This window comes from Archocentrus centrarchus, chromosome 7 (genome assembly GCF_007364275.1).
Source record: "Archocentrus centrarchus isolate MPI-CPG fArcCen1 chromosome 7, fArcCen1, whole genome shotgun sequence".
NCBI lineage: Eukaryota > Metazoa > Chordata > Actinopteri > Cichliformes > Cichlidae > Archocentrus > Archocentrus centrarchus.
In genome coordinates, this window is record NC_044352.1 from 18,234,136 (window position 1) to 18,255,417 (window position 21,282).

A 21,282-nucleotide genomic window follows, 5' to 3' on the forward strand; every position below is an offset into this window, starting at 1 on the left:
TGGGACAGGCAGAGTGACAGTGGGCGGGAACAGAGCTTGGGAAGAGTTTCAACAGCCCCTGAGACGATCAGTACATCTCAAAGCTGACTTAGGTTTAATGTGAAGTTTTTCCAAATTGATCATTATAGAGAAATGTACTGATAAAAACCTATTTAATTTAAGAGGATGTTTGGCTTACAGAAAGATGTGTTATTGAATCATGCTGGACTAAATGTGAGTTTCTCCCCATGCTCTGCCCTTCCATACTCCTTCAGAATGAAAAACAATACCTTTAATTCCTGGGAACCACATGGAGAAAGAGAGAAGAGGATTATAGCTGTTACTTAAGTTGTTAGGTTAGCGCTGCCATCGTTTTCCTTCTTTGTCTTCACCAGTCACATCCATGGATCTCCTTATCAGTTCCACCATGTCATTCACAGATTTAAAACATACCTCTGCAGAGTTGTGTCATGAGCTAAATGCACATTAAGGCCCTGACCTTCATCTGGTTTCTCCTCCATATTCCTCTGCTGCTCTCTCTCTATGTCTCTGCTGCTATTATTTCCACCTTCATTTAATCTCACATTCACAGAGCCGAAGTGAATACATACCCGCCATTTGGCTTTTGCGAAGTTCTTCTCAAACTGGGCACACACACCATCCTTCAGGTTTTTTTCTGATGCACCATTCCCTGCAATCCTGAGACATACGAGACGCAACATACACATAAATGTAGATGTATGCCAAGATTTTTATTGCTCTTTTCAATATGTGCATATGATTACCACTCATGGTAAAGCGCATCTTGTGCTGTGATTCTCAGCATCTGGTCCACTTCCATCAGACGACAGACAAGCTCCTTAGCTGAAAGAGAAAGAGCAACGAAAAGGCAAATGAGGCATCATCTGCGGTAAGAAAAGATATTCGCAGTCTTTAAAAAGCAACAGCAACAAGAAAAAAAAACATTCTTGGTTATTTTTAGTTTTGCTCTGTAAAGTACTTTGCTCTGAAAGAGTACAGGAAGTGCTATATAACTGAGATGAGTTAATGTCTGGTCCATGTTAATGTCAATGTCCATAGTTAATGGCAATTTTTACATAAAATAACAGAGTGATATAAAATATTTCACTTATTAATATTACTGAATTAAGGTTACTGATAAACTAACACAACAGAAAACTCTGGATATAGTAAAAAAGGGTATTCACTACCATCCTGTGGTCAAGTCTTGTACCTGCAGGTGAAATGTCATCCCAGTAAGGAGAATCAAACTCAAAATCCCCAGCAACAATACGACAGAAGATGATGCGGTTATGTAGATCTGTGTTTTCCTCCTCTGTTTCATCATAAAAGGGAGGGTTACCTGATAAGCTGCAAAAATGTAAGAGACAGAAGGAATCAAAGAGTAATTATCCCATGCACATAACTTCTTTAAATGTTCATTATAAATTGAACAAAGCAGTTGTGCTGAAGCCCTGTGAGTGTTGTATTACAGTGTTTGTAATTAGCAATGAGACTCACAGTATAAACATGATGACACCCACAGCCCAACAGTCCACAGGACGGCCATATCGGTGACGAGCCACCACTTCAGGAGCTGAGAAACAGCAAAGAATGACGCAAATATAGAGAACGTGTGTAAAAGACAGTAAAATGTCCTATGTTTTCATTTTCAAACCTTCACATCATATTTATATCTCTAAACTGCATGGGCAACTTGCCTCCAAAGGCTCTCTTCAATTTGAATTCTCTTTTTCGCATCATTTTCCCACCAGGGCCACTAGTCACTTCCCTTATTTATTAGTGTAATTACTCAGTTCGGCATTATGAATCGTGGCCTTTCAGTTGAGAGAACCAGGGCAAAGCACAGCTCTGCACATCAAGTTCCCCTCATAAATTTCAGTGACACAGGGAAGAGAGACAGTGCACATGAGATAAGAAGAGATTAAACGAGAAGATTAATAGAAGGAAGAAGGCAAGAGTTTGGTGCTTTCAATTCTGTTGATGTTTTTATATGGGTTTAATGGTTGGTTGCTATTTTTTTTACTGAAAAACTTTAGCTCTGAATGGTCAGTAGCACAAGAAGAATGCAATCAACTCAAAAAGGTAAAGTAAGTCTCCGGTCATATTTACACAACAGAAGCAGAAGATCGTGAAAAAAAAAGAGTAACAGATGGATAAAAACAGAGAAGTAAAGTAGCATACAAAAATAAAGCCACACACTGTAAAGTGGTAAACAGAGTAACTTACCTAGGTATTCTGGTGTTCCACATGGCTCTGTGATGGGTCCATTCTCAAATCTGGACAAGTAGAAATCTCGCAAAACTACTTTGTTATGGTTGTTTTCTGTGTAGTACATCAGGTTTTCCAGCTAAAGAAAATGAGAAAAGAAATAAACAGTCTTACACAATTTCACAGAGACTGAAAGACAACGATGAAGGTATAAGTCAAGGAAAAGGTGATTTAAACATCTGATAGTGGATATTTTAACAAATGAGCTCAGATTGGGGTCAAGTAATCATCCTTCAAGTTGGTCAAAACAACTCATGAAGCACTTCTACAAGTCTAAGGAATAGACAGTCATTATGCAATGTTTTATTTCATTTAACAGAAACAAAAACTCACAATGAAGTGTGATGATGGTGTTTTATACACAGAATTAAAAAAATTAAGCGCATCTCATGAAAACTGCTGGCTTTAGTTACTCTATTTACCATTTTACAGTGTGCTGGCTTTTAGTCTGGAACATGGATCTCCAAATATTTGGAAATAAATCATTTCACTGGGAAAAAAAATCTTTTAAAAGGTACATAAACTCCAGTTTTTCCAAATTCAAAGAGCTGAAACCACACAACCCCATGCATGCAAGAAACTACGACTGCAGATAACTCTTGCGGGTGTTGCTGTCAAACTGAATAGGTAGGCAATCAGCAATGCATCTTAGAAAAAAAAGCCTCTTCTGTCTAAAATGAATACTGGAGCAAAACTACAGTTTGTCAGTGAAGATAGATGCCTTTAGGAACAATGTGTTTGTGCAGACCAAAGAAAGCTTTTCAAGAGAAAAATCTCATACCGACTGTGAAGCCTAGCTTTAAATTCCATTCAGATGTTGTGGAAGGCTTTGAAACGCACAATGCATGCAAGAAAGCCCTCAAACATCTTGCAATTGAAAGACCTTTGAACAAAATAATGGCTAAAATTTTCAGTAAGCCAAAATAAAGATTTCTTCTAAAAGGAGTAACACTACTTATTTTTGCATAGAATATTATATCTGTTCTTATTTTGTTGAATGATTGGTGGAAAAAGTTTCTTTTTTCCTTGTGGTTATGTTAAATTACATCACCTTTATTTGTAATAATTGTAATAAAGAGGATCAAATATTGTCCAGACATGTCAAAAGCCAAAAATTTTCATGGGATTTGCAGTATTTACATTTTCACAATACTGTACATATTTTTGCATGTTTATCAATCTTGTGTTCACATCTTTTTTTTTTAATAGAACCAGTAAGTTATTACTACTACTACTACTACTACTATTAACAATAATAATAATAATACATTTTATTTATATAGCACTTTTCTTAACAAAGTTACAAAGTAGAATCCAAGACACAGTTAGAAACATAAAAAGAAAACCAAACCAAACAAAACAAAAAACAAACAAGGCAAATAATAAGAAATGCAGGAAAAATAAAACCATTACCACCTATCAAACATTCATGAAAGTTTTACAATTAAAAAAAAAAATGCATTAAGGAGAAGTTTAAAAGACAATAAGGAAGATGCCATGCTGAGCTCAATGAGCAGACTGTTTCACAGTTTGGGAGCTCTAACACAAAGGCCCGCTAACCTTTGTTCACCAGCTGAGACTTCGGGATAACCAGGAGAGTCACATTCACCATTTTAAGTGAGCACCCAGGCACATACGGGGTTAATACGTCCTTGTTATAATTGGGAGCAAAGCCATTTACTGCTTTGAAAGTCATTAGTAACTTTTTAAAATCAATGCAAAATTTAACAGGCACCAATGTAAATTTGCCAGTACTAGAGTAATATGTTCATACAGCTTAGTGCCAGTTAAAATCTGGGCAGCTGGAGTCGGTGAAGAGAGCTCTGACTGATGCTGGTGTAAAGAGCATTGCAATAATCAAGGCAGAAAAAAATGTAAATATCCCTGATTTTGTCTTTTACTTGATCAGTCAAACTAAGCTCAGTGTCAAAAGTCACTTTCAGGTGACTGCTGAACATTCTTGTTCAATGAGCTGAGCTTACTATAGACCAGGGTAGTGCATTTTTTTTTTTGAACCAGTAGCTAATAGATTGGATTTATCATTGCGGACCTTTAGACCATCTTGAAACAGCCACTATTTGATGTAACTTATGCAGGTGAACAGACTGTCAAGGCTACTTAGTTGTTTGACAGTAGAGGGACATATAGCAGTGTGTCATCTGCATAGCTGTGGTGGGGGATATCATAGCTCTGAACAATCTGGTTGAGAGGCAGTATGCATATTGAAAACAAAAGCGGGCATAGGACTGAGCCTTGAGGAACCCTCGTTAAAATGGGCAACCGAGGAGCAAGTATTAGTTATGGCCACAGAGAAGATTCTGTTAGATAAGTAAACATGTAAAGCAGATTCTTTAATCCCAACACAGGTTTCAAGAGAGTGCAGGAAAATAGACTGAAAATAGCTGTAGATCAAAAAGCACTAAAACTGAGCTCTCATCTCTATCAGCTATTAAAAGTAAGTCACTGGTAACCTTCATGGAGGCAGTTTCTCTCCTGTGGTAAGCTCTAAAATGGGACTGAAAAGTGTTAATAATATTACTCTTGATGAAAAAGATATTAACTGAGTTGAAAGGAATTCCTCCAGAACCTTAGATTTAAAAAAAGTTCATGGTAATGCTGCTCTACTGACTTGTATATTTGTGTTGTGATCAGGATAGAAGAACGAGGACAAATTAAAATGCACTTTTTCCCCCAAGTCAGGTATGTTCAAATCACAATAACAATGATAACAAGTCAAGTACAGTAAGGCAAGCAGGGTATTAGCAGACTCCAAAAATGATGAACGACCAGATTCAGTGCTGCAGCTGGCATACTTATTTGTGCAACAAATAATCATGTTGTTTTTGGACCATGAAGTGCAAAGCCAAAAAATGATCAGAAACACACCAATGCAAGTTTCCCTTTAGGAAATAATTTCTATAACTGCATTTATTTGCATTTCACTTTTCATTCATTTTGATTTGGTTTGATAGGTTTATATTGTAAATAACTTCAATCCATAGGCTGTAACTGAAATAAAATTTCACCTCCTACCAGTAGAGGGAGTCTGAAGTCTTAGAGATGCTGTAGTTAATTTCTAATGGTTTGATGATGTCTGCTACAAAGTTATGAATCTCTCTGGATGTGTGTCACCAGAGATTGTTTTAAGCCATAAAGACAGTGTTTAATCCCATGGTTAAAATGTTATCAAATGTTTAGTCATTACTGAGATGGCAGAACAATATTTTTATGTGTCTCCAAAGAGTTTCTGCTGACTAAATACTTAATATTGCTTTCTGGAGTGTGATGGCAAAGAGGTGCACTCGCTCGACAAAGTTAGTTATTCACCAGTCTATTTTTATCTTTTTATCACACACACACACACACACACACACACACACACACACACACACACACACACACACACACACACACACACACACACACACACACAATAAGCCATAGAAAGGCAGTAAGCGTGTACCTTCAGGTTCCTGTGAACTATGTTGAGGGAGTGTAAGTATGCCACAGCCTCGAGGACTTGTCTGATGACATTGGAAGCATCTCTCTCTGTGTAGTTCCCTTGGTCCAGAATCCAGTCAAATACATCTCCTCCTGTGGCACTGCACAGACACACACACACACACACACACACACACACACACACACACACACACACACACACACACACACACACACACACACACACACACACACACACACGCTGTTTTGAAACACTGTAAACCATGTTAAGTCTTTTTGTAACAGTTTCCTTTTGTTTACTAAGACTAAACCTTCACTTCTGCTGGCCTAGGGGTAGCACTGCTGAGCAATTAAAAATTAGAGTACTGGTCATTACTCCAAAAGACTTGGTTAACTTTGGAGATGAACGATGGCAGCGATTATCATGTATTGCTTTCAGGAAGTCTATCGCCTGGGCCAAAGTGTGACCTACACATAAAGAGCTCGATGTACACACAAATGACTGCAATCACTTTCAGTGCAGTTTGTCTTTCTCTGTTTCAGTAACACAGTGGAAATAGTTTGTCCACTCGGCTTTAGTCAATATAATTGCTTTCAAATAAAGCTGCAAATATCAAAATGCACAAGTCACAAGTGATGTGGACCGGGTGAGCTGTAGTGTATTGATCCCAAGCTCTCCATAGAGACGCTCTTGTAGCAAAGCAGTGCTTCAGGAGCACTGAGTAATGTTGAGTGTTACTAAGAGCAAATATCTCATCAAATCTAACACCTTCCCCTGTTGCTGAGGGGAACAACAGAGCACGCAGTAATAAGAGGATAGACTCAACTCCTACCCTCGAGCTGCTGGATTTGTGTTAAGGCACATGAACAAAAAAACCCACATTAGATATTGACAAAGATGTTAACACAAGAAAAGACAATTGGTGGAAAAGTTAAAAGAAATGCTCACAGCTCCTGGATGATGAAGTATTCCTTCCGGGTCTCAAATGTATCAATCAGCTGAAGGATGTTTGGATGGTTCACCCTGGAAGAGGCAAAAGAAGTTGCAGTCTGTAGGGTCTTACATGCAAATGAAAGGTGCTAAGGATTCTCCTTACTGGCTTATTCTTAAACAATTCTGTGCCAGTAAAATCTCTTTAGATGACTAGATATCTCAAAGAAAGTAAAAAGCATCATTTACAGACATCTCAGCTTACAATATCAACCAGCACTATTGCATGATTTATGCCATTTGAAAATTTTTATATTAAAACATTCTCTCCTTCATGCCGACTTTCTCCATTGCTCAATCATACATCCATCTGTTCACAGACTGATTGCGTACAGTTTCAAGATCATGATTTCGTTCTTGGCAGCCTTGCGGACTTTCCTGCCATCTTTCTTGAGGAATTTCTTGCAGACAAACACCTTGTCCGTTTGTCTGTCCTTTGCCAGGCACAGCTCACAGAACTCCTTCCTACGCAATAAGAAACAAATGGACAGAAAGACAGACAGACTGAGAAAGGCAGAAAGAGTAAATGCTGGAAAAAAGGATGAAAGTTGCAGATATTTGCTATGTGAGAGCACATCTGAGAATACAGTCCAGGAGAGACAGAATAACATTCAAATTAGGGGCACAAAGAGTACACTGGCTGTTTTGGTGAAATATAGTGAAATAATTTAATTGGGAGGTGAGGCTTTGGATAGAAGGGTTGAAATGGGTCTTACTGCTGCCATCAGCTGGGCGGCATTAGGTTTTGAGCCTTTAGGGCATTCAGTACTTCACCCAAATGGATTCGGGAAAGCTTCGTGATGGAAAATTAAACTGCAATGTTTCACAATGAGAATAAAAAAGAAAAAGCAATAAACACAATTTTAAGAAGCACATGTACAGGCCTACAGCAAAAGCCTTGCACTTAATTCTGACTTAATGTGTTTTTAAGTTTGTGTGTGTGTGTGTGTGTGTGTGTGTGTTATATAAAAGATGAGCAGAAATCTCTGAGGCCAGATGCTGATGTTGCCATATGGCCTTTTACACTGATTGGTATTTGTGTGTATGGTTTGCATGTGAGTGTGTGTGTGTGTGTGTGTGTGTGTGTGTGTGTGCATATGTGTGTGTCTTCAGTGTTTCTAGAGGGGGTGTGCAGAAGAAAATGGTCTGTTTTCAGCCAGTTGAGCAGCAAACTGATTTTCAGAGGTCTTATGCAATATGTCTAAATATTTTTTGAATAAATAATAGATGAAGTGAATAAAACAATAGCCTCTGAACAATGTGTTTCCTGAACTGTTATAATCAAAAATATTCTGACAATTGGCTGGCTAAAACTGACAAATTTGTCACATTGGTCTGTTAGACACTAGCCTCGTGCTATTACCTTCTGTCATTCCTTCAGTGAAACCTTTTGATATGCCAAACCAAATCTGTGGTGAAAACTGTCCAGTTCAATTTTGAAATAATTCCCAAGGTGAATAAAAACCATGTGGGCACGAGAAAATGTGCCTATGAAATGAATCTGGGAGGGGAGGGAAAAATGGCAACAGAAATCCGTGCATAAAAATTTATAACACTTACGCTCGCAGGACTTGTCCAAACTCATATTTGTCTGTGACATCAGATATTGTGTCATAATTTCGCCCATCTCGCAGGGCAAGGCACCCAAATGGCATGACGGCATTCACCTAAAAAAAGAAAAGAGAAAGGTATTTTAGTCATTTCATTACGGGGAGTAAGAAAATGTTTTGACGATACCTTGAGGTGACACACAGATAAAAAGAAGCAGAGAAGAAAAAACAAGCATGTTAAAGAGGAACAGCGATACTGATGAAACACTCTGAAAGCTTCCCAGTAGTTGAAGACAGAAGACACTAAGGGAGCACCATTACCATTAGCCTTTAAAATATACAGTATGATGGAGCGCCACAGATACAGCCATGTCAATTTCAGAGCGAATGTGAACGCTGATGCTTCTGGCAGCCTGGTTGCACGCCAGCCTTGTCAACAGATACTAAGCTACCCACTAAGCTTCTCTTTACTCTGCTAAAGTCTGCAGATTCTGTGCAACGTCTGTCAAGTTCAAGTTAAACTTTATTTCTAAAGGACAGTGTCCCTGTGTCCCTAAAGCAGCTGGTTTCTTCACCAATCACTGGACTCCCGAGTAACAATGACACCACTGGGTTTTGATGACAGATTTTTTTAAAATTTATTTTGCCTTTAATGTCACTCAGAATGACTTTTAATATCCTCTTTTTTTAAATTGTTTATCTCATATTAACTCCTGCTGCTAGCATTGCACATATTATACGTAATACTGCATTGGTCTTTTCACCTGATAGTAACTCATACTGTTAACACTGCACATACTGTATGTAATACTATATATTTATATATGAAATCTTCTTATCATGTCTACCTTAAAATAACTTGTGACCCCCACAGGAGGTCCCAAACGCCTAGGTAGGATATCAAGGATCTAGATAGTGAATCAGCAATCAATATACCATCTCACCACAGTCCTCAGGCAATCCTCACCCACATCTTTTATGTACACCATCTACTGTAGGAGACAGATTCCTTGGAAACTTTACTTACTCATCCTCAAGGTCCTTCTCCTCTCCCAAGCTCCTAACTTCTCCCTCAGCCTTAATATCTAACCCTTTCCCGTTTGTCATATAATTGCCATTGTTTCTCCCAGATTTCCAAGTTTATCAGTGAGTCTGTTCAATTGAGTCAGGAAATGACACGATAGGAGGGAATGGGGCATTTGAGAAGAAGCTTTGATTAATGCGAGTAATTGCAGAGAGAGAGAGAGTAATGTAAAGATGACTTCATTGTTCATTGTGTAAGTGAGCGAGAGAGAAATATCCAGAAAGCGAAGGGAGAAAAGGAAAAAATATGAAAGACGAGAAAGACAATAGAAATCCGTAGAGGTAATGGCATTTTTGTGGGCGCTAATTTAGGATTAAGGAATGAATATCAGTGATTTGAAATCCTCTCTCTCCTCTTTGTGCGTGTATGACATCACCAGTGTAGATGATAGGGCCAGAGGTGTGTCTGTCCTGTGATGGAGGAGGGGCAGGAAAGTACTGTGTAATCCCAGTGCTAGCTGTAATCTTTAATCTGTACCCCTAATCCAGAGTGCTAGGATACAATATGTGTGTGTGTGTGTGTGTGTGTGTGTACATATATAAGCGTGTGTGTGTATATATAAGTGTGTGCCTGAGCAAGTACAAAGGTTGATGTGGATATGTCACATGTACAGATAAGGCTTTGAGCAGGAGGGTGCGTGCCTGTGTGCACATATGCATCCATATGTGCGTCCCTGTGTAATGCCCCGGTGAGCTGAGAGGAATTTAGTGATGAAAATGTGTCGTTTTGCCAGAAGATTATGTAAGTGCAACAACAATCCCATGACAAGGTCCAGGACAGTGAAGGTGAAGCTGGCATGAATGGAGCGCATCCATCCCTGTGGGAACAAAGTGTACCCACTGAAATAAAGTAAAAACTGTCAAGCCCCAAATATCATTTGTCAGTAAGGGTCAGCAGGTGCATTTGCCAAGAACTTTCGAGATACAAACTTTTTAGCCCAATCTTTGCCTTGTTCTTGCTCTGTCCCCAGCTGCTGATACTATGCTCTCTCTAACTCGATTGATTTCAACTTTTTACCCCCATACGCTTGTTTTTGATGCTGTAAGTTATTTGTTAAAACAAAGGCGCTGGAGCTATTTAAAAAAAAAAAATCCATTGCAGCCTTTACACTGGCATCAACATTTTTCAAAACTTTTCCTCCGGTGTATTTAACAGTTGGTGCAGGTTTAGTTGAAACTTAAAGTGAAGCACTTCACTTCTTTGTGTGAAATATAAATTCCCAGGAGGTTTGAAATGTGGATGGCCTTAAAAAGAATAGTAAATCACTGTCTGTACTTTATATTTGGAAAGATGTAATCAGTCGTCTGTGGTATGTACTTTCTTTTAGTTACAGTATATTTCACCTTTTCCCTCCTTGTGCCAACAGAGAATGTTTCTCAGACTGCCATAAAAACACCATACCCGCAGAATACTGAGTCAGTACGAGCCTTGAAGTTGACGAGGAGTAGGAGGAGATATATGGAGGATATGAGGAGAATGGAGATGAGAGGGGAAGGATTGGAAAAGATGGAAGATGAGGGAAAAGGTGAGAAATAATGGGAACAGAAAAGCAAAGTGAAAAGTGCACTGTGACTAAGTGGAAAGGTGGATAGAGAAAATAGTGTACATGAGAACAGAACAAAGTGTGAAACAGAGAACTGCAGAGGCAGATTGAGAGTACCTATCAACCTCACAGCTTCACAGCTATCTGTGTGTGAATGTTTGCACAGGTGAGTGTGTGTGTGTGTGTGTGGGCACATGTGGCTGCATGTGTGTATATGTTAACAGGCTTTGTAAGACTCACTGTGTTTGGTAAGAGTACGAAAGGCTGTCCCCGAAGTCAGAAAGCACTTGAAGGCATGCTGACAGGACAACCTCTCTGTAACACAAATTTACAGCACACAACCTGAATTTCTGCCACAGATTTGCAGGTAGCACAGTATCAGGGATAAAATGAAAGCATTGAAGTGCAGTGCAACATTTCAGCTCTCCTAAGTGATGCCACCACTGATCTCTCAGTAGCAGGTTTGACTTTGAATCAGTAAGTCTGACTGCTATATGTTTTTCATACTTTAACTTTTCAGCAGCACAAATACTGTTTTTATTTCTTTTAAATATTTCAGATTCTTGTAGTCATGGATTTCAGTCATCCTTTTTGTTTGTTAATTTTTAAAGCTGTGGTTTAAACTAACTGAGCACAAAAGTGTTTCTCTTAATGGTACCAACTAAACTAGCAATGTGAGTCTGCATATGTTGTCTTCAGAAATGATTAACGAGGACTGCATTTGTATTATGAAAGACATACTGTGTAACCAGCAATTGTCTTGAGACTCCTTAAGATGCATCAACTTCGTCCACCGTGGCTCTCACCATATTCTTTTGGAGTATGAATTTGAAAAATTAGATTAGATATACTATAAATGTGGCAAAAGTATCACCTAAAAAAGGCAAAGTGTACTTTTAAATTTTGTCATTTTAATAAGAGGGGACTGACTGATGTATAATTTCAGTGTTTACAAAATAAGTCAGTCTTTCTGAGGGATAAGGAACTAATTGTCCGTTCATACTGGCTCTAATTAGCCCATATAAAGTAACAAGCCTAGAGCTCAAGAGACTCAGTTCAGCTCACACTGTCAAAAGTGGTCAAAATAAGCACTGAGGCTTATATAATTAATCTAAACTGAAACACAAATGGGAATTACGTGGATTACACGGATCTTAATTCACTTCAGTTTAACTTTTGAATTTTAAATAAGAGTCCATTCACATTATTTTGACTAAGGATGTAGCAATTCCGGCATGAAATATTGTAACAACTGTATAGATCGCTTCGTACTTTGCATATATTCTTATAAAATGCATACCCATTAACACACGCAGGCGCACACACACTCAGGTGTGAAGGCGCACCAAGCTATCTGAGACATCACACTTTATCTTCAGCACCCTAAATCAAATTGCTGGTGCACAGCTCTGTGTCTGTGGGTGTCTGTGTGGCTGTTCACAAGTGCTGCGCTTAGGCTGCGGCAAGGATAAGAAATAAATCAACTGGAACAGAATATCTTTTTATCGGCTCAGATGGGAAGTGTTTCAGAGGTTCTTGATGTCAAGGTTATGATTCTGCTATTTAATGCCACTCATCTCGTTAGCCATTCTGTCCTACTTGGCACAGGCTCAGCTGACCTCTCTGGAAAAAGGAAAGAAAACGGTCTCTTTCTTATCAGCAAATCTGCGTTATGCCTCTCAGGGCTAAACACAAACAGAATGACATAATGAAGAAAAGCAGTCCATTACAGCAGGCATGTGTCGTGTGTGACAAGCCGCTATGTCTACTTTTGCTTTGGATGTGCCTCCTATTTTAGAAAGCCGAGAATAATTGCAAATGGATGTTATGTAAATATTTCACCCACTGCTGTGTGAAGCTGCTTTTTGTGTTGTCAGTCAAGTGCTTAGTTGTGTCAATATGTCCATGTCACTGTCAGACAGATGCTGCTTGTAAATCAACAACATTGTCATTATCTTCATCACCACAATGCAAATCCTGATATCCGCACAATTCGATTAAGTCATGCCGCGCTGCCTTTGTTAAGAGGTGAGTGGAGATCCATAGTATAATAAGATAAACACCACCAAGTGTATGTGTTTGCATATGTGTGTGTCTATAAAAAAAAATAAAAAATTAACAAGCATGTCAATGTTTGCCTCCGGAGAAGAACGAGAGCAGCAGATTTACATGAACGAAACATGACAGGCCTCGCATGTCAGTCTGTTTATGCCTCCATACACACTTTCAAAGCACTTCACTACAACTGTCCTTGGCAGAGGAGCGTACTGAATATATCTGCCCCTCAGTAGTGTTCTGACATGCCACTCTGCCTACATCACACCGGCTACACAGGTGTGTCTTTCCACAGGAAAAGCATGTTTTCACCTTAAACACACAGCGGGATCACTTCATTTGTATTTCCCTGCCTCTCGTTCTTTCTTCTCTCAGTCTTTCACCTTTTCCTGCCCTTAAAGCTTTCATGTCATTATTGTTTTCAATCCCTGACTTAGTAGACTTCTAAAGGTTTCATCATTTCAAACGCTGACTGAGAAATGGGGCGGGGGATGGGTAGAGGCGACATCAGGGGTTAATACTGATATGGCAACCACTGATATAGAGGAAGAATTTGGAGAAAGAAAACAGTCCTGTTGTACTTGTGTGTAAGAAACTACTCTCGCCTGCTTCCTTATTCACAAAGGGTCACCACAGTGGGTAACTCCACATATTTGATTTGGCAGATTTTTGCACCAGTTGTCCTTTCTGACACACCTTTGTGTCTCCTCCCAGGGTCAAACTGGGTAGCGTTTGCTTGGTAGGTGAATGTGTAAAGCACTGCGCTACGGCACCAACTGGTGTGCTTGTGAGTAAGACAATTAAATATATTTAAAATGCACAAACAAACTTTTCATGTGGCAGGAGGTAATTTTCTGGGTTCCAAAAAGCCCTTAAGCGGGTTATTAAGCCAACCATTACTGCCAAGTTTCATACCTTTAATACAATTAAAAATAATAACCATATTTTTGCCCTCACCTTGTAATTCATGCATGCATTTTTTTTGTGTGCAAATCAATGTGTGTCTCATCATCCATGTATAACAAGACATGACAGCTGCAGCCTGTTCCTCATTGAACAATCAAGCGCTCCTATTATTTACTTGACTTAACACAGAGAAACACAAGGCTAAAATTGACTTTTTGTCATGGAACACTTGAAGATTAAAATCCTTCACAGGAAATATTTTTTTTTTATCAGGTTCACAACATTATGTAAGAATTGCATCCAGCGCAATTAGGAAATAATAACACAATTAATATCTAGACACAGTTGAAAGCACTTTCATATTGCCATTTATGTCATTTTGGTTTACAAAACACATTCCCAGTAAGAATATAATGCCATTAAGCAGAAATTAGTCCACCAATTCCTACTAGGTTCATTGCCTGAGTAGACAAGTGTGTGCCCCATATTGAGCAGAGCACACAGCAGCCGGAGGTTGGTCCCAGACCTTATCAGGATGCTGCAACATGAAAGTGGGACAAATAAAAGAGTTGTGAGGACATGACAGAGTACACAGGACAGAAGAGATGAGAGATATGAAAAGACAGAGAGAGGCAGATGACGGGCCAATTATCAGATCATTACTATGCTTGATAAAAATCAAATGTAGTACATCTAGTTGTAGCACACAAACACAAGAAAGAGGGTGAATGGATTATCATTCTAAATACACACACACATTCGCACACTAAACTTACAACATGAATTGTTATGCATGTCGGAATATCACATAATGGCTAATATACATGGATGAGATTTCCCAGTCGCATCAATATCCATTACATTTGTTTCTTTCACTGTGCTCCCAGTAAGGGGTCTTCTTCAAGCTTGTTATAAACACTAATTCCCTCATTTCTCATAGAGTGGCTCTCATCTAAGGCCTGTGCATGTGTGGTGTGTGTGTTTGTGGGGGAGACAGGCAGTTAATGTGTTTGTGTGACTGCAAGGCATACCAGAAAGAGGCTTAATAAGGAAACACACTGATGAAAATTCATCACATCGGCCCAGAGAGAGATGAAGACAGGAACCTCTTTCCAAGTGTAGACATATGAAATTTCCAAATTCATGTTATTATACACCCTCACTTTTACTACTATCTTTGTGGGGACATTCAGTAACATAATTGTAATTATTGTTGGGTCTTTACCTTACAGTATAAAGGACCTTGAGGGGACTGTATAAATAAAATTGAATTTCTGCATTTGTTAGCCTCTTATCCTTAAGTTTAACTATTGCAACTAAGTCCCTAAACCCAAACTTTACCCATCCCAAACCTAATTCTAACCTGAAAAATGAAAAGTGCATATATATATATATATATATATATATATATATATATATATCTGTGTGTGTGTAAATGAAATTCTTGTGTTTCTAAGCCTTAAACGACTCTGTCAGAAATACCTCCATCCTCAGCTTTAGCTCCATCCCCCGTCGTTCCCCCCACTGTCTGTCCTCTGTTTTCTGTCCCCTCATTACGAGAATGGATCTGTGCAGGTCTTGCACAGTAAGTGCATCCTCGGGGAGAGGGGCCACAGAGTACCTTTTGACAACAGTGTGTGTATCTGTGTGTGCGCGTTTGCCTGTAGCTTACACAGAATGACGCAATACCTGGCTGGCAGGCTTGCGCTTTCTGACACCAGAGCAGCCCGAGGCAGAACCTGTGGGCATACACACACAGAGAGAGGCACAGTCGCATACAGACACACACAAATAATATACACACTCTGTGTCTATACAACTGACAGATTGAATGATGGCTAGTGATAGATTTTCTGAGTGTGTGTGTGTATAAGTAACTTTCTGTCTAAAACTGACTCCATCCATGAGTTGGATACATATTGTGGCATACAAAATCACACATAGATGAGAAGCGAGTACCTCTGGAGTGGAATAGAAAATGACAACACAAAAACAGAGCTCCACATGACAGTAAGTGAGAGCGAGACAGAGTAAAAGCGGGGTGAGCGGAGGATCATAAGCGAGGCAAAAAGTAAGACTTCATGAATATATTATGCAAATCTATTGCATAAAACATGTTGGTGCATTTACACGTTTATAGTTTCTTCTCTCTCATAAAAAAAGAATTGTAAAAAATACATTTATACCAACAAAAGCATGAGCCCCCCCGCCTCTCCTATCCCCCCCCTTTTCATTCACTCCAAATTGTGGTTTTATTCATTTTGTGTTGCCTTGTCTGTTTTTATTTAATCCTCTTTATATAAATACAAGCATTACAAGGCAAAAACTTTGCTAATCGTGTTAAAGGCAGGAAACCTGATTGCAATGGGAAAATTGGGAGCTGGAGTTTGATAAAATCCCACAATTATGCTTTTAGCTGAATCCTTAAATGTTGTGGTGAAAATGTTTTCTATGGATCTTAACATGATAACATTTACATGACGACCATGAGTCATCTTTCCTGCACTGCAAATGTCTGTAAAAGATCTTAACGACATCCATATCTGCTGAAACATTTCAGTGTGGACTAAAGTGGTGTACCAGCTGACAGACCAACTGTTAATGCAGCTAAAGCTCCGGCAAACAACTTCATGGTGCATCTTGTACTTTGTTTGACATTTGGTTATTCTAATCAATTGCTCAGCTGTTTGCTGTGACTGGTGAATGAAGTCAAAACAAATGCCACATTAAAAAAAACAAAAACAAAAACCTGTGTTTATTTTTTTTTAAACACTGTACAAAGATGTAGATATGGCAAATTTCTCTTTGGTTGTGTTGCACTGAATTACATACTATTAAATGGTTCACCTTTTGTGTCATTGATAAGAGTGCTGGCTATAAAAGATATGTGAACCCTATAATGTGTGTTATAGTAGCATTTTATCCATCCATCCATCCTCTTCTGCTTATTTGGGTCTGGGTCAAAGGGGCAGCAGTTCAAGCAGAACTACCTCCTCCAGCTCTTCCAGGGGAACACTGAGGTGTTCCCAAGCCAGCTGAGAGGCTTAATCTCTTCAGTGTCTACTGGATCTGCTCCTGGACTTCCTCCAAGTGGGAATGCCTCACAAAGAAAGTGTCCAGGCAGCATCCTAGTCCTGTGCCTGGACCACCCCAATGCAATATAATACTACTAATCTTGGTTGCCTAAACTGGGTTATACTATTATAGTATTTTACTGCATTTAAATTCTTTATAATCCCAAATAGTAGATCACTGTCTGAATCATCATCACACCAGTAGAAAAATGCAACAGCCTGCTTTCTGACTGAGGTTCTTTCGGTGTGTGTGTGTGTGTGTGTGCGTGTGTGTAGTTGTATTGCATTGAACTCAAATGTTTAATTTTTTTCTCTTAATTTTGGCCTTCTAGTCCCACTAATCTGGTATTTCTGTCCCTGGAAATCGAGATTTCTAAAAATGCTCTCCCATGTGGGTATTACTGCTTGGAAATTGCCAGCCTTACACTATAATGAGGAAAGGGAAAAGGACCGTTCAGACAATACGCAATTGTAATTTCATCAGCATGACATTAACACAAGAGCATTACAAGCAATGTTTAGAAGGCATGACTTCCATGTTTCTGCTCTTATTTTGTCAGTAAATTTTCTGAGTCTACTTTAGGACAGCTATACAAATGAAAAAGATCAACCATTATCCAAGCTCGCCTGGAATTACTCTTTGGTCATCAATCACACATCAGGTTATTACATTTGTACACTCACTAAAACATGCCGCTCGACACAAAAAACAAATCAGAGTCAGATAAAATAAACAAATGGAGCATCACTCTGCTGAGACCAAGTGGATTGTTGAACTTCTTTTCTGTGTTTGCCAGCATTAAGGAGGGCTTACAGTATAATAACAAAAGTGTGTGACAATTTCTTTAAGCGTTTTATTAGTTGGAGCTGCAGCATTTCTTGCAACTATACCACGCTTCCTCTTTATTGTGCTGAATCCGTGTCTGAGCAGTACCTTTAAATGTGACCAGAACAGCACTTGTATGAGTCAAAAAATCAACAACAAAGCAACAATTTTATTAAGGGCGTCACTAAAGCATGCAGATGAGGAAACACACTCTTAATGTTAATGTCTTCATACTAAGGAGACACGGACATTTATGAAACGCTCGTTTGTCAAACATAAAACCAAGAATTAAACGTTGCCTGTCGGCTCCTAAACACGAACACTTTACAGAATGGAACACAAACCCATTCTGCAGACATGCTAGACCAGACAAAAGGACAGAGTGAAGGCGGATATGTTTCACAAGTTTGAGATCATGAAAGGATTGCTGTAATACTCAGAGGAAGACAAGCAGGAAGATTATGTGACTACCTTTTAGGCAGTGTGTAAGTGTGTACTATACTGTACATGTGTGTTTGTAACACAATGTATCAGTGTCTCAAAATGCAGCTCCCTTTAGGGCCATGAGCTGATGTAACTTCTATCAACCAACTTAAATGATCTGTGTGTGTGTTTGGGGACATGTTTGGTTACACTTAATCCACTTTCAGATGCTCAAGAGATGCTTATGTGGCGAGAGCGCTACCATACACATGTGTGCAGGTGCATGCGCGCACACACACACACACACACACACACACACACACACACACACATCCCTGTTCAGTCTCTCTGACAACACATGCAGAACCACTAATGTACCTACCCAAGCACCACCTACACACACTCTCACACACACACACACACACACACACACACACACACACACACACACACACACACACACACACACACACACACACACACAAAGTACGCATGTACATGTACTTTGCGACTGGACCTGTTATTATTCTCAGGTGAATAAATTAAACAGCAAAACCTTCTTTCCCAGCATCCACTGGTGTATGTGTCAGTGCGCACATTAATGTTTTTGTGGGTTTCTCCATTGATCACGACTGCATTAATTCATTCCTTTTATGACCAAACATGGCCTTTGGACACACCGCGCAGAGTGCCTCTCCAAAAACCCAGACTTCAAATGAGAGGCTCAGTCCACACCTTGGTTTGCAGGCACACACACACACCCATCACACAAACACACATGTACACATACAGACAGCAAACAAAGTAAGACAGAGTGAAAGAGACTCATACAGATGTGCACAAAATCTAATGACAAAACAAACATTCACATTTCTCGCTTATCCAACACTGTTTTCCTAACCAGGGTGTTCTGCTAATTGGCATCAAAGCAAACTCCACCAAATCCCTACTTTTTGCTCACTCCCCTTCCCCTCACTTTCTCCTTGTTTACTCTATGTGCTACCTATCTACTGACTGACATGCCAGATACAGTGATAAATCAAAGAAAATGTGCCTGAATGACCAAGAACAGAAGGTCACTTTACTGTTGTCCATCAAAATACCCGGGTGTCTCATACAGTTATACAGAGATTCTTCTTGCTTGTATTGAGGCAAACCTCGATCAATAAGCAACTTCAGCAGGGAATATAAAAGACAGCATGTTGTGCACTGTAACTCCTGCATTGACTGCAGAAAAAAAGCAGAAAGAAGACCTGAGCAGTGCTCCATTATGGTGACGCTATTTCATCTGTTATTAAACAGGAAGAAAAGATCATCAGGTGTTTCAGCATATGGCTGTAGACGTGGATAGGAGCTTACTTTTATTGCAGTAGACTTTTTTGATTCTGCAAAATAATACAGTTCATGGAACAATAGACATCAAACTTCTGAATATTCCAGTGCATGTTAACCTGAAACAACCTGTTCAGCTATTCCTCTCAGACAAATTTGGCTGCTCATTATCTTCCCATGGGTTTCTTGTGAGTTTTCAGATTCTCAGTTTGTGGGAGGTGGTTGTTAACAGTTCTCAACTTCTGCAGTAATCTCAATCTCTGAGGCTTATCCCTCACACAAACACATATACAGACATAATTGAATTCTAAACGAGGGGCAATTATAACTAAAAGGACTGGGATAAAGCTGTTACAGCTTTTTTTTTTTACACATGGAAATGGTGATAGCCAATGTGATATGAAAACATCATATCAGAAATGGATGAATTTCAAACAGAAATATGTGCCTAACCACATATTCCATCATTTTCCAAATGCAAATGCAAAACTACCTGCCCTAGCGCCTTTGGATGTGTGTAGGTTTGTGTGTGATGAGGACAAGCACAAGAATGCGGTTGCTTGGTCTCATGTGAAGGTTTGAGTGGGAGAGACAGAGGTTAAAAGATGGGGGAAAAAAAAACATAATCAAAATGGGAAAAAAAGAGAGAAGGTGCAGCAAGGGAGAGGAGGATGAAGATGATATATGGCTACTGTGCATGATCCAATTTGGGGATGTAATCAGCACAAATATGTAATCGCACACAGATGGCTCCTCCCCACACACACAGACCTGGGTCAGAGAACCACCACCTTGTACTTGTATTACAGTCATAGCTAGACCACATAAAGCACTCTACTTTCCTACATCTACTGAGCCATCATCAGACTCCATTTTCTTTAGAAAGTAATGCACAATGAGGGATGAGCCATATTAAAATAGCTTTGAATCTCACACTGAACTGATATAAGAAAATAATTTTGCTCCCAGTTTCCTAAAGTTTTATATATATAAAACTAATAATATATATATATATATATATATATATATATATAGAGCAAAAAACATTACAAGCGTTACTTATAATCTTTTCATTTGCCCATTTCTGGTCATCAGGTCCCATTGCTGTTGGTTAGTTTTAACTTGTGGCCACACCTCTCCTTCAACATGTTTGTTTTTGTGACTTTGGTTCCATATTTTTGTACATTTATTACCTTCATTTACACATTGGTTTTTGCATTGTGTTCATCCTCGGCACATTTTTCTCTTGTTACTGCATCTCTTCCGATGTCATGTAAGGATATAATGCACTGAAATAGATAAGAACAAAAAAAGAGTGGTGGCTTTCTGGCTGGCAGACTTTTATTGTACTTGTTAAGTTTTACATGTTCAGGGGGTTCACAGTAAGTGATGACTGGTAGAATTAGCTTGAGGCTAATGCAGGCTCATATACACGCTCAACTGTTGTGCAGCATCTGTATGAAATATTAACTACATCCTCTAATGGGATTTCACTTCAGAATCTTGATATACATTGTATTCAAAATAATGCCTGACTTGTACGCTTGTCACCACAATCATAGAAAGATTAAGATGAATGGGAAAAAAGATAAGAAAGGGGAATGGGAGGAGAGCTATTATGGTCAGGATGACAGTGTTCTACATGAGATGCCTCCAAATGCATTTTGGAGAATTTTCAGAAGTGATTGTACTGGATGAGAGCCTTGACTGAAAATATTCATAAGCTTAAGAGTCTTATTTTCAAGACAAAAAGCACACAATAAAA

The 21,282-nt window shown here is 39.1% G+C and overlaps 1 protein-coding gene across 1 annotated transcript in view; it reads right to left on the reverse strand.

Moving 5' to 3' along the window:
- camkvl (CaM kinase-like vesicle-associated, like) overlaps window positions 1-21,282 on the reverse strand; it is a 37,983-nt gene that overhangs the window by 3,475 nt on the left and 13,226 nt on the right. The window contains exons 2-11 of the mRNA XM_030733243.1: window positions 8,285-8,391; window positions 7,058-7,189; window positions 6,683-6,757; window positions 5,735-5,873; window positions 2,230-2,350; window positions 1,501-1,576; window positions 1,214-1,350; window positions 765-843; window positions 591-678; window positions 270-278 (exon numbers count right to left, since the gene is read on the reverse strand). Of these exons, the coding sequence (XP_030589103.1) occupies window positions 270-278; window positions 591-678; window positions 765-843; window positions 1,214-1,350; window positions 1,501-1,576; window positions 2,230-2,350; window positions 5,735-5,873; window positions 6,683-6,757; window positions 7,058-7,189; window positions 8,285-8,379 (951 nt within the window). The 5' untranslated portion in view covers window positions 8,380-8,391. The remainder of the gene's footprint in view (window positions 1-269; window positions 279-590; window positions 679-764; window positions 844-1,213; window positions 1,351-1,500; window positions 1,577-2,229; window positions 2,351-5,734; window positions 5,874-6,682; window positions 6,758-7,057; window positions 7,190-8,284; window positions 8,392-21,282) is intronic.